This window comes from Lepisma saccharinum, chromosome 5, assembly GCF_977018435.1.
Source record: "Lepisma saccharinum chromosome 5, izLepSacc3.1, whole genome shotgun sequence".
Taxonomy (NCBI): domain Eukaryota; kingdom Metazoa; phylum Arthropoda; class Insecta; order Zygentoma; family Lepismatidae; genus Lepisma; species Lepisma saccharinum.
Genome location: NC_139233.1, coordinates 73,602,203 through 73,619,933, shown reverse-complemented (window position 1 = coordinate 73,619,933; position 17,731 = coordinate 73,602,203). Strand labels below are relative to the sequence as shown.

The window sequence follows — 17,731 nt, the reverse complement described above, 5'->3', positions numbered from 1 at the left end:
AGGAAAGCAAAGTTCCTAGATTCATATCTGTAATTGGCGCCAAACCTTATGAAGTGTTACGCGAGTTGTTCTCTCCAATACTACCAGAGAAGAAATCGTTCAAAGAAATTTCTGATAGGCTCATTTCTTATTACAATCCAAGTAGTAATTTTATAGTGCAACGCCTAAAGTTAAGAAAATGTACGCAATTGGATGTGGAGAAGGTTGAAGATTTTACAAGAACGCTCCGAAAGATAGGTGAGTTTTTACCTATTGCATTGTTTGACACGTTCGTGAGCGGTTTAAGGTCTGACATTATTAGGAAGAAAATAATAGCAGAAAATATCATGGAATTCCAGAAAGCTTTTGAGTTAGCTAGACAAATGGAAAAACTCGAGTGTGATATGAAGGATTATTACCGTGAAGTGAACTTAAAAGGCACAATGAATAATATTAAGTGCAAGGGCAATGACAGAAGATTTCATGAAACGAATAACGTTTCACGTAAAAATGAGATTGATTCCAAATTTAGCAATCAGCAAAGTAATCTTCATGGTCAAGGTAATAATTCAAAATCATATAAATCAAAGTCCAAAGTGCAAGGACATTATGAAGGAAGTTTTTGTTCGTTTTGTGGGAAGCAAGGACATAATTATTTGAAATGTTATAAAAGGATTAACATTGAACGCAGAAAATCCACAAATTATGAACTCAATAACAAATTTGTTGCTCATACAACTGAGTTAGAATCCGCACCTAACTCTGAAGCTAGTCCAACAAACACAGCTGCAACTCAAGATTTATTTATTGCCACTATTTTTACGCATTCTAATGATACTCAAATCAACTTTAATAGTAAAGTTGATAAAGAAGAAATCGTGGATCATGCATCCAAACTTCAATCATCACAACATGTGGTCAACGATTCGGAAAATGATATAAAGGTGTGTACAAGGGAACTAGATTCCAACATTAACCAGCGTACATATTTAATAGATATTAATGTACATGGTCATGAAGCCACGTTTGAGATTGACACTGGATCCTATGCATCTGTAGCTAGTAAAGATTTTTATCAAAAGTTTTTGCATAATGTACAAATGTCTGAACCTAACTGTACATTGAAAGGTGCTGATAATAATGTAATACCTTTACTGGGAAAAGTTAATGTGAATGTTGCGTGGATAAATCAGTTCTATTGTCTAGATTTGTACATAATTAACTGTCATTTAGAATATCCGCTTTTAGGAAGAAGTTGGATTCAAATTATGATACCCAAGTTACATTGTGAGTTGACTGAAATTTGTGCAAGGGGAACTTGTTCTCCGCAATCTGATATTATTGCACACAATGTCACAGGAAATAATGCAATGAACTCTGATGTTCGTAATGTCAAGCATATATTAAATAAATGTGACAATTGTATAAAAACTAATAATGTACAAGGGATCGTTGATATTATAAAGGAAGAATTTCATTCTACATTTGATGGCGATTTAAGCTTGCCTATAAAAGATTTTAGAGCTGATATTCCATTAAAACCTGACGCAACTCCAATTTTTAAGAGATTTTACAATGTACCTTATGGAATTAAAGATAAAGTAAAATCAGAATTGGATAAATTGGTAGAAAATGGCATTTATGAAAAAGTCAATACTAGTGAATGTGCCAGTCCGATGGTTGTCATTAAAAAGAAAAATGGAGATTTACGCATTTGTTGCGATCTAAAAAGTACATTGAACAAATATGTAGAAAATGCTTCTTATCCCCTACCACTGTTAGAGGATATTTTCCAGAAAGTTAGAGGAAATGCCGTATTTGTTAGTTTGGATTTGCAAAAAGCTTATTGGCAAATAGCTTTGAGTGAAAAAGCAAAAAGGTTGCTTGTAATGAACACGCCATGGGGATTATTACAACACACAAGATTACCATTTGGAGTTAAAATTTCGTCTCAAATATTTCAGAGAGTAATTGAACAGATATTGCAAGGTCTGCATTATGTAATTCCATATCAAGATGATATTCTAATTTGTGGATCTGGACTGAATGAAACGGTTAGCAGATGTATTGAGGTCATGCACAGGTTAGCACAATATAACGTGAAGGTTAATTTGGAAAAGTGCAAGTTCTTTAAATCATCCATTCAATACTTAGGATATGAACTATCTGCGGAAGGAATTAAACCATGCCAGTGCAAGATTGAAGCATTGCTTAATTGTCCACGTCCGCATGACGTGAAGGAATTGAAGTCGTTTTTGGGAGGCATTAATTTTTTTCGAAGGTGCATTCCAAATATGGCTGTACTGATTCCAGCCTTGTACAATTTATTAAAGAAGAATGTGCATTGGAATTGGAGTGATGACTGTGAAAGTCAGTTCAAAAAGGTTAAAGAAGCACTGCAGTCATCCGAAACTTTAACTCCGTTTGATCCTAGCAAGGATACAGTAATCATATGTGACGCTTCGAGCTATGGACTAGGAGCTCAGATATGCCATAGAATTAATGGTGAATTGAAAACAATAGAGTGTGCATCTACTACTCTTTCGCAACATGAAATGGCTTATCCTCATCATGAAAAGGAAGCTCTTTCAATTATATTTGCCGTGAAGAGATTTAGAAAATATATTTATGGAAAGCAATTTCAAATATGGACTGATTCACTACCCGCCAAACAACTACTTCAATATGGAAAGGCTATACCCATTATGGCTTCATCCAGGATTCAACGTTGGTGTTTGTTCTTGGCTAATTATGAATATGAAATTGTGTACAAGAAGAATGTTGAAGTAGCGGATCTGTTGTCGAGGTTGCCATTGCAAGGGGAAACAGTTGATATCGACGGGATTCAGTTTGTAAATGCAATCAAGCTCACGGATCGTCTGAAAGATGTCTTCCGAACTTTGCAAGAACAAAATGTGATGTTGAAACAGGTCAAAAGGTACGTTATGGAAGGTTGGCCAGAATCTAAGATTAAGGATCCAAATATAGATGCAAGTGAATTCGAAGCGCTGAGAAGAAGAAGACATGAACTACAATGTGAAGAAGATATATTGCTGTGGATTTCTAGAGTTATTGTACCTAATTCAATGAGGCAACAAGTTTTGGAGAAAGCTCATGAGAATCACGATGGCGTAGTTAAAATGAAGTTACTATTGCGTGAAAGATATTGGTGGCCTGGTATAGACAAATGCGTTGAAGATCACGTAAAATCGTGCAACGTTTGTAATGCTGTGAAACCTGACACAAAAAAGAAAGAATACATTGTTTGGAAGGAAGTAAATAAGCCGTGGGAGAGAGCACACATGGATTTTTTCTATTTTTCAAGGAAAAGTGTTGCGTCTCGTTGTTGATGCATTTACAAAATGGCCAGAATGTGAAGTTGTATCTTCTACATCATTCAGGGATGTAAAAGGATTTATGTCAAGACTAAGTTCAAGGTATAATCAGCCATACATTTTAGTTACGGATAATGGTCCTCCCTTCCAATCTGCAGAATTCAAGAAATATTGTGAAGATCAAGGGATTGCTTTGATGCATTCACCAGCTTATCATCCGGCTAGTAATGGACAAGCTGAGAGACACGTACAAATTATAAAAAGTGCTCTGAGATGTAAATTGTACGAAACTAGAAGAGATGACAAGCATTTTGATTTAAATAATGCTTTGCTGGATGTGCTACATTGTGTCCGAATGTCTCCAAACATCGTTAATTTGAAATCTCCTGCTGAAATGATGTATGCATTTGAGCCGAGACCGAAAGATGATATAGGTCGGTTGCAGGATATTCCTGATAAAAGCAAACGCGAGGATACCAGAGGAGGTGTCAAAGTTTGGGTGAAACTTGCCAACCGAGATTCCAGTGGTGCATCCTATGTTCAAGGTGAAGTTGTCCGGAGAGCAGGGACATATACTTGGTATATTAAAGTTGGTAAAGATGTTAAGTTAGTGCATGGGAACCAGATAAAATGGAGAAATGTGAGAGAAAATGATAGAGGATATCATCATGATAGTGATGAAACAGGCGATAAGAATAATGACGCATCTTCAGAAGTCCACGAAGGAAGATATTTAGATGCGAATGATACGTTTAAGGATTACGAGAGAGGAGACAATCATGAAGTGGTGGAAGAAGCTGCAAGAGGTAACATAGATTTAGATAGACGTGAAGCAGCAGAGTCAAGAGTGTTAAGGAGAAGTCAGAGGCAAAGAAAACCACCTGACAGATTCGATTTGAGTGATTATGGTTAAAAGAAGTAAGGACATTAAAACCAAAATTTTGCTAATGCAAAATTTCATCGACGCGGGGGAATGTCGTATGTGTGACGCTTATTGCGTAAATAGTCTGTATGGTTTATAAGACCTTGGAAGTTGTCAAAATGTAGGTAAAAACAGATTGTGTTTTGTCTTGTATAAATGGAGTTCATTATAGTTTGTTGAATGGAATTTTGTGATCAATTAAATATTGTTGAATTATGAGTGCTTATCATTGACAATATATTCGACACCTTGTGTAAGATCTGCATGTGTTCCAAATACACAACAGATGTATTAAATGGCGACGAGAAAAATATTTAAGGGCGTAGTACAGATTTAGGTGAGTTTTGTCTATGATTAATTGGATTTAATCGTTGCGGTAGGCATCATGGCGTATGTGCCAGGATTTGACAAATATGATCCAGATGAAGGAACCATTAACTCTTATTTGGAAAGATATGATAATTATTGCCGAGTTTTCAACATATCTGAGGAAAGCAAAGTTCCTAGATTCATATCTGTAATTGGCGCCAAACCTTATGAAGTGTTACGCGAGTTGTTCTCTCCAATACTACCAGAGAAGAAATCGTTCAAAGAAATTTCTGATAGGCTCATTTCTTATTACAATCCAAGTAGTAATTTTATAGTGCAACGCCTAAAGTTAAGAAAATGTACGCAATTGGATGTGGAGAAGGTTGAAGATTTTACAAGAACGCTCCGAAAGATAGGTGAAGCATGTGGATATGGTGAGTTTTTACCTATTGCATTGTTTGACACGTTCGTGAGCGGTTTAAGGTCTGACATTATTAGGAAGAAAATAATAGCAGAAAATATCATGGAATTCCAGAAAGCTTTTGAGTTAGCTAGACAAATGGAAAAACTCGAGTGTGATATGAAGGATTATTACCGTGAAGTGAACTTAAAAGGCACAATGAATAATATTAAGTGCAAGGGCAATGACAGAAGATTTCATGAAACGAATAACGTTTCACGTAAAAATGAGATTGATTCCAAATTTAGCAATCAGCAAAGTAATCTTCATGGTCAAGGTAATAATTCAAAATCATATAAATCAAAGTCCAAAGTGCAAGGACATTATGAAGGAAGTTTTTGTTCGTTTTGTGGGAAGCAAGGACATAATTATTTGAAATGTTATAAAAGGATTAACATTGAACGCAGAAAATCCACAAATTATGAACTCAATAACAAATTTGTTGCTCATACAACTGAGTTAGAATCCGCACCTAACTCTGAAGCTAGTCCAACAAACACAGCTGCAACTCAAGATTTATTTATTGCCACTATTTTTACGCATTCTAATGATACTCAAATCAACTTTAATAGTAAAGTTGATAAAGAAGAAATCGTGGATCATGCATCCAAACTTCAATCATCACAACATGTGGTCAACGATTCGGAAAATGATATAAAGGTGTGTACAAGGGAACTAGATTCCAACATTAACCAGCGTACATATTTAATAGATATTAATGTACATGGTCATGAAGCCACGTTTGAGATTGACACTGGATCCTATGCATCTGTAGCTAGTAAAGATTTTTATCAAAAGTTTTTGCATAATGTACAAATGTCTGAACCTAACTGTACATTGAAAGGTGCTGATAATAATGTAATACCTTTACTGGGAAAAGTTAATGTGAATGTTGCGTGGATAAATCAGTTCTATTGTCTAGATTTGTACATAATTAACTGTCATTTAGAATATCCGCTTTTAGGAAGAAGTTGGATTCAAATTATGATACCCAAGTTACATTGTGAGTTGACTGAAATTTGTGCAAGGGGAACTTGTTCTCCGCAATCTGATATTATTGCACACAATGTCACAGGAAATAATGCAATGAACTCTGATGTTCGTAATGTCAAGCATATATTAAATAAATGTGACAATTGTATAAAAACTAATAATGTACAAGGGATCGTTGATATTATAAAGGAAGAATTTCATTCTACATTTGATGGCGATTTAAGCTTGCCTATAAAAGATTTTAGAGCTGATATTCCATTAAAACCTGACGCAACTCCAATTTTTAAGAGATTTTACAATGTACCTTATGGAATTAAAGATAAAGTAAAATCAGAATTGGATAAATTGGTAGAAAATGGCATTTATGAAAAAGTCAATACTAGTGAATGTGCCAGTCCGATGGTTGTCATTAAAAAGAAAAATGGAGATTTACGCATTTGTTGCGATCTAAAAAGTACATTGAACAAATATGTAGAAAATGCTTCTTATCCCCTACCACTGTTAGAGGATATTTTCCAGAAAGTTAGAGGAAATGCCGTATTTGTTAGTTTGGATTTGCAAAAAGCTTATTGGCAAATAGCTTTGAGTGAAAAAGCAAAAAGGTTGCTTGTAATGAACACGCCATGGGGATTATTACAACACACAAGATTACCATTTGGAGTTAAAATTTCGTCTCAAATATTTCAGAGAGTAATTGAACAGATATTGCAAGGTCTGCATTATGTAATTCCATATCAAGATGATATTCTAATTTGTGGATCTGGACTGAATGAAACGGTTAGCAGATGTATTGAGGTCATGCACAGGTTAGCACAATATAACGTGAAGGTTAATTTGGAAAAGTGCAAGTTCTTTAAATCATCCATTCAATACTTAGGATATGAACTATCTGCGGAAGGAATTAAACCATGCCAGTGCAAGATTGAAGCATTGCTTAATTGTCCACGTCCGCATGACGTGAAGGAATTGAAGTCGTTTTTGGGAGGCATTAATTTTTTTCGAAGGTGCATTCCAAATATGGCTGTACTGATTCCAGCCTTGTACAATTTATTAAAGAAGAATGTGCATTGGAATTGGAGTGATGACTGTGAAAGTCAGTTCAAAAAGGTTAAAGAAGCACTGCAGTCATCCGAAACTTTAACTCCGTTTGATCCTAGCAAGGATACAGTAATCATATGTGACGCTTCGAGCTATGGACTAGGAGCTCAGATATGCCATAGAATTAATGGTGAATTGAAAACAATAGAGTGTGCATCTACTACTCTTTCGCAACATGAAATGGCTTATCCTCATCATGAAAAGGAAGCTCTTTCAATTATATTTGCCGTGAAGAGATTTAGAAAATATATTTATGGAAAGCAATTTCAAATATGGACTGATTCACTACCCGCCAAACAACTACTTCAATATGGAAAGGCTATACCCATTATGGCTTCATCCAGGATTCAACGTTGGTGTTTGTTCTTGGCTAATTATGAATATGAAATTGTGTACAAGAAGAATGTTGAAGTAGCGGATCTGTTGTCGAGGTTGCCATTGCAAGGGGAAACAGTTGATATCGACGGGATTCAGTTTGTAAATGCAATCAAGCTCACGGATCGTCTGAAAGATGTCTTCCGAACTTTGCAAGAACAAAATGTGATGTTGAAACAGGTCAAAAGGTACGTTATGGAAGGTTGGCCAGAATCTAAGATTAAGGATCCAAATATAGATGCAAGTGAATTCGAAGCGCTGAGAAGAAGAAGACATGAACTACAATGTGAAGAAGATATATTGCTGTGGATTTCTAGAGTTATTGTACCTAATTCAATGAGGCAACAAGTTTTGGAGAAAGCTCATGAGAATCACGATGGCGTAGTTAAAATGAAGTTACTATTGCGTGAAAGATATTGGTGGCCTGGTATAGACAAATGCGTTGAAGATCACGTAAAATCGTGCAACGTTTGTAATGCTGTGAAACCTGACACAAAAAAGAAAGAATACATTGATTGGAAGGAAGTAAATAAGCCGTGGGAGAGAGCACACATGGATTTTTTCTATTTTTCAAGGAAAAGTGTTGCGTCTCGTTGTTGATGCATTTACAAAATGGCCAGAATGTGAAGTTGTATCTTCTACATCATTCAGGGATGTAAAAGGATTTATGTCAAGACTAAGTTCAAGGTATAATCAGCCATACATTTTAGTTACGGATAATGGTCCTCCCTTCCAATCTGCAGAATTCAAGAAATATTGTGAAGATCAAGGGATTGCTTTGATGCATTCACCAGCTTATCATCCGGCTAGTAATGGACAAGCTGAGAGACACGTACAAATTATAAAAAGTGCTCTGAGATGTAAATTGTACGAAACTAGAAGAGATGACAAGCATTTTGATTTAAATAATGCTTTGCTGGATGTGCTACATTGTGTCCGAATGTCTCCAAACATCGTTAATTTGAAATCTCCTGCTGAAATGATGTATGCATTTGAGCCGAGACCGAAAGATGATATAGGTCGGTTGCAGGATATTCCTGATAAAAGCAAACGCGAGGATACCAGAGGAGGTGTCAAAGTTTGGGTGAAACTTGCCAACCGAGATTCCAGTGGTGCATCCTATGTTCAAGGTGAAGTTGTCCGGAGAGCAGGGACATATACTTGGTATATTAAAGTTGGTAAAGATGTTAAGTTAGTGCATGGGAACCAGATAAAATGGAGAAATGTGAGAGAAAATGATAGAGGATATCATCATGATAGTGATGAAACAGGCGATAAGAATAATGACGCATCTTCAGAAGTCCACGAAGGAAGATATTTAGATGCGAATGATACGTTTAAGGATTACGAGAGAGGAGACAATCATGAAGTGGTGGAAGAAGCTGCAAGAGGTAACATAGATTTAGATAGACGTGAAGCAGCAGAGTCAAGAGTGTTAAGGAGAAGTCAGAGGCAAAGAAAACCACCTGACAGATTCGATTTGAGTGATTATGGTTAAAAGAAGTAAGGACATTAAAACCAAAATTTTGCTAATGCAAAATTTCATCGACGCGGGGGAATGTCGTATGTGTGACGCTTATTGCGTAAATAGTCTGTATGGTTTATAAGACCTTGGAAGTTGTCAAAATGTAGGTAAAAACAGATTGTGTTTTGTCTTGTATAAATGGAGTTCATTATAGTTTGTTGAATGGAATTTTGTGATCAATTAAATATTGTTGAATTATGAGTGCTTATCATTGACAATATATTCGACACCTTGTGTAAGATCTGCATGTGTTCCAAATACACAACAGTTTTTAAAACTTGTCTTTCCTCCTGAAGCCTCACAATGTGCCAAAAACAAGAGGTGAAAACGTGTATGTGCCAAAAGTGAATGAATATTACTGTATGAAATGTTGTCATGTAGCATGAGGTAGTTGCTCTAATTCATTTATTTATCCCTTGTGTATCAGAAAATAAACCCCAAGACAACAATGAAGATGATGATGAAGATGAGGAGTCTGACTCGGGAATGACAGAAATGCGCTTAATACCGGAAGACAAGGGAATGCTGGATGCTATATTCCATGCTATGAGCGAATGCCAGGCTCTGCATCCAGATCCCCAGGACAGTTTGTCGGATGGTAAGTGTGCAAGATGTTTGTCTCGGTTCTGAATGAAGTCAAGGGTCAGAGTGGATATGAGAATTTCCTTTGCTAGGGATTAATGCATAAATTTGATAGTACAGAGAGTCTGAGAAATCCACGTATCTTGTTGCGACCATGTTGAAAATTGTATTCAGTTGCTTGGGAATAATTTTGTTTTCGTAGCTGGCATCCCTGCTGATGGAACCATGCTGAGGAATGGCTAGTGTATGTATGTGTGGGGTGCATGAATGACAATACACGGGTCAAGCGATGCACTGTAACGTAATGAAAAGTTCCCAAGTATGTTATAATGTAAATAAATAGATACATATATTATAATAAAATAAATGCCATGTATATATATCTAGAGGTAATGTGTACTATGTACTAATGGTATGGGGATATCTTGAACACTGTAGAACTGAGCAATTACCAAGTGATATTTTTCATGTTTTCTTCTTATTGTTGCCAAACCAGGGGACTAAATCTGGGCAAAATTCCAACATTCAAACTGCCATTGAAAAAGTTTTTTTCTATTTGCTTGTAGTATGATGTTAGTTTTGTCTCCACATGCAAATTGAAATAAAAAAAATATGTGGAAGAATTTGCAGTGCACAAATTATGCCTGAATCACAGAAGGCCAGATTTTCTGCTGGATTTCCAGTTGGAATTGGTCTAGTTTAACTGCCAGTTTTTGACACACATGACGATTTCTAACATACTTGTCAGTATACTTATGTACCCACAAGGCATCACATCTAACTCCAAAGCACTACATTTCGTGGTTAGGTTAGGCTTGTTAGGTTTAAATCTCTTACCATAAATACACTACATTTAGCTTAACTACGAAAGTATTTAGCCTGATACTAGAAGACAAAATACTGCACTTGCCCAAGATGGCATTTGAGTTGGGTGTGATTAGTGAGACCACAGAGCAGACAAACTAAAAAAAGATGAATGAGCGATTTGAAGAATGTTGTAGCTCTCGAAAGGGTGGCCGCGGTGGCTCAGTCGGTAACGCGTCTGACTACCATGCTAAAGGTCCCGGGTTCGATCCCCGGCCGGTTCAAATCTGGGAACTTTTCTAACGATGGAAGCGGCCCCGGTGCCCACCCAGCATCGAATAACATGGGTACCTGGGGGAAACCCTGGGGGGTAAAGGCGGTCAGGGGCATGATGCTGATCACATCACCCCCACTCACGACCGGATCAAGAAAGTGTGGGGTGTTGCCCTCACACCCCCTATATGCCTTCATGGCGTGGTGCTATGCACAGGGGAGCACTTTACCTTTTTTGTAGCTCTCGAAAGAAGATATAGCATTCAAGGTGTACTCAACAAGCATTTTAATAAACTCTGGTATGTATATTCATTATTCATAATATTTTGTGTCGCTACTGTTGACTCTGGTGGTGCTTACATTTGTAAAGCTGCAGCGCAACTTCTGTGTGTACATTTATCTTGGCCATGCATGAAATCCAAACATTCTAGTATGCAATCTCTTTAGATATAAAAATTAATCATTTTGTGATTTCTTTCGGCATTTAAAAAATATTTTAAGAAGGTATGTAATTTACAACTGTAATACATGATGTAATTATGCAAATCCATTGATACCTGTAAATATCGACCAAGTTTCCTTATATATAAAAAGGGACCAAATTTCTGTACTTTTGGGTTTTCTTACCCGGTTGCCGTTATGTTGGTATAACAGGTACCTCATAGGGACAACAACTTGTACCCTAAATGGGTGAATCGGCTTATGCCTGAGCTAGTTTCTCATAAACCTTTCTCTGCTTTCGAGCCAGGTTCCTGTGATACCATCAAACCATGATTAATCTTGGAAGGGTTGCCTGTTACAGATTTGTTAGCAGATCTGCATCAGTCAACTCGATCCAGTATTGCGAGTGGATAAATTTTGTTGTAACTTTGTGAGAGAACAATAAATAAGACTATTGGGATAAATTTCCATCACCTTTCATTTCCTATTAAAGAAAGGTATAAATCTGACACCAGTGGCCAGTCAGGGCCTGGTCATCTGTTACTCTGTTAGCCTGAGAAGTCTGATTTGGGTAATCCAGCTGTGACCAGCCACGGGCACTAAGAGGACCAGTGTAGGTGTGTGTCAATTCACAGGATTCATTCACAAAAAAATATTTTGTTCAACTAAATATGTGGAACATTTTAATACACTGGTAGTAATAGGGATTTTCATTATCAACTAATCACATTTGTTGTGTATAAATCTCATCGCTTTGGATAATTCCTAATTATTAATGAACACGAATGCACATCATTACTTTTTTTTTTCATCGAGCACCGAACAAAAACAACCAACACTCGAAGCCACAGTCAAAAACTCCCTTGCTGTACTCTCAGATTATCTCTTCACATTACGTAACATTCACTCAGCTTGGCTGTTCCACAGAATCTAGCAGAGAAAGGCAGTTGCAATTAGAACACGGTCTAGTTGTCAAAACCAGTCTATCAGCCAACCCTGCAGCCATTATTTCCAGCCAGGTACCCAGTACAGTCCCAACTGGGGCATTCCTACTGGAAATCTAGTTCCGCGTGATTCGGCCTTTAGAGGTGACGAAACCCGTTTAAAATTATATTCAGATATAGAGTAATCTAGATATTAGGAATGGGACAGATTGATAAGTACTTTATTTGTATCGGCATATACAGGTATATTGGTAAAAGTGCCAATAATTTTACTGATGTGATATATTTACAAATAGCTTGTAACTATAAAATTTTGTTGTTTCATGTGTTAATATCAGTAATTGATAAATTTAAAAGCACTGTTTTCAGATTGTAGCGTGAAAAATTTGGGTACTACATAACATTTTATATCAAAAGGGAAAAAGTATTTATTGATTTCAATGGAATAATGCACAATTTTTTTTTTTTTATGTCCTTTGGAAATTTGCGAACATAGGAAAAATGTGTTTTCAAAATGTGTTTGATGAAAAGGAAAACATTGGCAAAATACAACGTGTTTGTCCTCAGTTTCCAGTGGTTCAATTTGAATTGGTAATTTCTGATATGAATATCACTGATATTAATTTATATCAGATCACTCCAGTTACCTTGCATTACTCATTACAGAAGTAGATTGCTCTTTGAATCCAAGCTTGTCCTGTTTCAGGTGATGATGTATACGAAGATGCTGATGAAGATCATGGGGAATATGATCTTGATGGAGGGGAAGCACAGATAATTGAACACGGTAAGGTAATGTATTTTTAACAACTAAGTGGAATATTGTAATAAAAACAACCTGGTTTCTATGTGGTGGACAAATTATGAGAGTGGGTCTTGGAAGAAGATAGGAAAGTTTGAAATGAAATGGAGAATATTTTCTAGTACAGTGGAACCCCGATTTTCCATTTCCACATTATACATTTTCCCGCTTAATATGTTCAGCTATTCAGGTCCCAGCAAAAGGCCATGTTAAATAATATTATGTTTAGCTGAATCTTACATTTGCCACAACTACTGTTTCCTGCTTTATACGTTTTCTTTCCTGTGTGGATGTCTTAAATTTTGCCTGTTTGGTTGGCCACATGACCTCTCCCTCCCCTTTTTCACTCTTGTTTTTACAGCAGTCTCAATCACCATGCAACCTTGAACTTCCAGTGGGTAAGCTTTTCATGCGAGAGGAGGGAGAGAAGAAGCATGGCTGAAGGGGGCACAAGTTGTATTCATCATACCTTTCTTGATGAACAGGAAAAGGAAGGGACAGTCACAAATAACACCATCCCAGGCTGCCTTACGATAGAACAACAAACACATGATTGCCAGACCTATAGTCACTTAATGTTGCTTTCCTTTTCCCTAGGGTTAGAACAAAATGCTGAGTGGGACTGAAACTTTGAGATAATGAAAGCACTAAAGAACTTGGGAGGGGGGATTGGGGATTGATCCCCAATTACAATTTTTGTCTTGAACAACTTTTAAAATGAAAATTAGAAATGGTAATTACAAAATATTTTATCATATATCCTGCCCACTACCTAGAACACAGCTGTGATAACCACTTTTACAATTCTGGTCACCTCTGAAGAAATCTTCCTTACGCTAGTGAATTCAGCTCCGATTTTCTTCCTCGTGTGTACTCCTAGGCAGATTAAGTGTGATGGTGGAAGTGGAATCCCCTTAGCTAAGACATCTGAAATGATTAGTATCAGGGTAAATATCGATTGTGCCTCCTCCTCTCCTTTTGATATCTAAAAGAAACAATTACTTCTTGATATGCTGTTTAAGTTTAATACTAATCAATGAACAAGTGAAAAAAAAGTCACCCATCTTCCTTCCCACAAGAGCTCATTAACCCATCAGCTATCGCACCAGTGCACACGGTGCACCATGCTTGTGTTTTTATTATGATACTTTGCCATTGCCTGCCTATTCCTCCAGTGGAGTGTCTGCTGTCAAGCTTTGAAAGTGCCGTTCATGTGTCTCCCTTTGCCTACACAGCAGAAAAATCTTTCCTTCATTGGCGCACTGAATGCGCTGCACGATTGGTCATGGGAAAAAGTCACCTTTTCCTTTGCATGTTTTTTTTATTGTAATTTTTATCACATTTCAGTGGAGTGTATGGTGGACGGCTTCTTTGTAATGTCTCCATTTAAAGACATTAGTAGAAATATATTTTTCTTGTGGTGCAACAGTGCACCACATGATTGTTCCTGTAATAAAAATTATACCTTTGTAACACTGCCCATTACTATTGTATGGCAAAAATAAATAAATAAAATAAACATGTTTAAACTCTGACACAAATGAAATATGTAAGAATCTCTCTAAATGAAGGTACATTCATTTATAATTATAAACAAGCCAATTTTTAAATGAAACAAAAAAATGCAACCATTCATGTTAGAAAGAAAGGCATGATTGCCAGAGGCTTAATCCACTACCAGTGTGTGTAGCTATGCGATATTTGCATGGTTCAGCTTTTTTCTTTATTTTTAATGCAACTATATGCATAGGTAAATGCTCATGTGTCTGACATTCACAGCGTAGGGAACGTAAAGCAATGATCCTTTCCCCCCCTCCCCCTTTATTTGTGCAATTAGGTTCGGGAATAAGCAGATTGGTGATAAAGAAATATTGCAATCCAACTTGTCTTTCAACAACTGCATTATCTTTAAAATGCTGAGGATCTCCCATTCCATGTCTTGTTCCTCTAACTTCGCCTCCATTCCCTTCTTGTTGATCTGTCTAGAGGCTACTGCAAGTGTCAGTGTTTTGTCTTGCATCTTCAAAGATGTCACTTGCCAATATCCACTTCTAACAGTCATGACTCATCCAACATAAAGAAGAAAAATGTCCATTTTGGGTCTGCAGAGTCCCAAGGCTGTTTTGCTTTGATGATTATGAAATACGAACCCAACACAAAACCAGGAGTTAAAGAAGACCAACCACTTTCTGTTTTTGTGCTGCCTTTTGATAACAAAACCATAAATCTATCTTGCAGCTGACACAAGTATAAACATCTTGAACATTCAAACAGTACAGGAAGGAAAGGCACACAATGTTAAGTATAATACAATGGACTCTCTTTAATTTGAACTTGGATAATTTGAATTACTAAGTAAATTCCCCTAGAAACCATCTTCAATGATGTGATGTTTTTGTTAACTCGAACTTTTTTTTGTGTCTCCTTGGAGTTGCACTGTATAATCTCTGCTTTTCTTCAAAACCATTTGATGCTAAAAATAAATCATACGATGTTTAACGTAGGAATGGATGTCGGGACTGATGAAAAAGAAAAGTACTGGCAGAAGCGGTTTCCCCTTAACAAGGCACCTAAATTCAAAAATAAATCGTTGATTAACATAAGCATAAATAACAATCCCCCAGTTTGACATACAAATGCGAAAATATAATAAAAGTTGTTTTGAGTTCACTTTAGGCCATGTGCTAATTGGGACTATATATACAGTTCAAAGTAGTATTTAAACCATTGTACATGCCCCTACTGTAAATGGAATCCAGAAACTAAAGTCAAAAATTAACCTCCTCCTACCCACAAAAGAGGGGTGGTTAAAAAGTCAACTGTGTAGTTGTTTCTTACCTGCACTTGAGTTTCGCCCCTCACTTATGCTTTCCCTCATTTTATTTATTTTTTATTTGTGAGCCCCTGAAAAATGTAAAATCGGGGCTGCACGCACTTAATTTGAAAACATCAGTGCCACATCAAACTCTTAAGTGTTTTATAATGTACAAATTGTATTTATTCTCATCTAATCTGTTCAGTTTCAAGTACAGGGCCGAGTTGTGTAAACTTTTTTTAATAGAATTCTCATTCCATGAAAATTGCATTATTTTATGTTGGACATAAAACAATTTTGATCACTGTGTAAGTTTATGATGATCATTCCAAGTTACTGCAGATTTGCATGTTATTGTAACAAACCATGTGAACAAGGGAACTAATTCAACTAAACTAGCTTATGAAATTGGTTGTGCGTGAAATAAAAGATATACAACTTAAAGAGAGATCTAAGTTGCATTGAGGCCATAGGTTTATGTAGTAGGTGGTAGGCAGGGAATACTGTAGACCCACAATTTTCACATAACTTTTCAATAAGTTATAACATTAAGCAGCCCTAAGTATTTGTATTTTTGTTATTTGGCGTCAGTTTTCTGCCACTTTTGGCTAACTGCAGTGATGAGGATAAGTGATGATCATGTGAAATTGATGAAGGGACATTCACAAATAACACCATCCCAGGATGGGACTTGCACTTCAATGGCAAGTTCAAATGTTGATAACATAATGCACTTAGTCATCGAGCCAGAAAGGACCTCTAAATAATTACATTGATGGACTGTCCATCATGGTTAAGTTAACATTGCAGGAAATTCGAAAAGAGAAACTACCATATTTACGCATGTATAATACACACCCTGGTTTGTATTGGGGAGAATCAACAAACAATTATATCTCGTATATAATGCGCAGTGCAATACAGATTCAAGTAATGGCTTTCTTCATTGAAGGTTGTAAAGCTTCTGTATTGGCACCTGTTGATACATACGTGTTATGCACAGTGACATAGTGAAAACATGTGTGCTTTTATGTCAGCTGTCTGAATTATATGCACCACAGGTTTTGGATGCAAAAATTTTGGAAATAAAGTGTGCATTATCTATGAGTAAATATGGTAGTTGTCTTGGGAAGTTGGTACATGATTTCACCCTTGAATGATTTTGGTTCAGCTACTGTCAACTGTCACATCATTCATTCAAATTATTGCAGCTGGCCAAAAGTGGCAGACAGGCAATGAAAAATAAGAAATACACACGAAATAAGTAACATTAAATCAGGATAGCTCTTAGATATTTAAAGGTTAAACATTAACATGGTTGTAGATTACTAATAGAATCTTTGCAACTCATAATACATCTTTTACTAAGAGGTCATGTGAAGCTTATTCTCTGCATTTACATTGGTGATAAAATATGTATTGAATTATTGCAGTAGGAAACCACCATGCAACAATGAATGGTGATGAACCAATGGATGTGGATGCTGGACAGTTTGAAGATGCTGAAAACGAACCAGAAAATTAAAAGCACAGACAACTGCTATGTGCATGTTTATTTTAATGTGAAGTGATGAGAAAGTGTTTTAGAGGAACAAAACCTACTAAATGTAAGGTCTACTTGAATTTGTGTAGAACAAGACATCCAAGTATATTCCACATTCAATATATGTATTACATACAACAAAGAATTTAGTGACTGGATGTTATCATAGTTACTGTTTCTGAAGATGTGAACGAAAATACAGTGCAGCATGCTTCGTGTAAGTTGTGGAGTGGGAAATACAAAAACAGACATTGTGCATTCAAGCATTTTCCATTCATATATATTGTGTTTGAATTTAGTTTGCATTGGCTTATTTACGTAATTGGCAAAACAATTTTCTCTAATTTTACTACTTCACAAATAGCAGTATGCCAAAGCTCTGTTTCTGTAAATAACAACACTTTATTTTAAATTATCACTTTCTGTGTTTTATGACATATCATTTATTTTAGTTCACTTAACTTTTTATTGTAAGAAAGCATTTTTTTATGTTGTGGAAATGAGTAATTGAATAAAAATTTGGCATTTTTA

General features: G+C 36.2%; 1 protein-coding gene across 3 annotated transcripts in view; it reads left to right on the top strand.

Annotated features, from left to right (window-relative positions):
• Positions 1 to 17,731, top strand: part of icln (chloride nucleotide-sensitive channel icln) — a 39,502-nt gene extending 21,771 nt beyond the window's left edge. Inside the window, exons 3-5 of one of the 3 annotated variants that reach the window (XM_083122671.1) lie at positions 9,424 to 9,594; positions 12,747 to 12,827; positions 17,094 to 17,731. In XM_083122671.1, the coding sequence (XP_082978797.1) occupies positions 9,424 to 9,594; positions 12,747 to 12,827; positions 17,094 to 17,182 (341 nt within the window). In that variant the 3' untranslated portion in view covers positions 17,183 to 17,731. Of the gene's footprint in view, positions 1 to 9,423; positions 9,595 to 12,746; positions 12,833 to 17,090 lie in introns of all 3 variants that reach the window. The other 2 variants (XM_083122670.1, XM_083122672.1) reach the window with 2 other exon arrangements.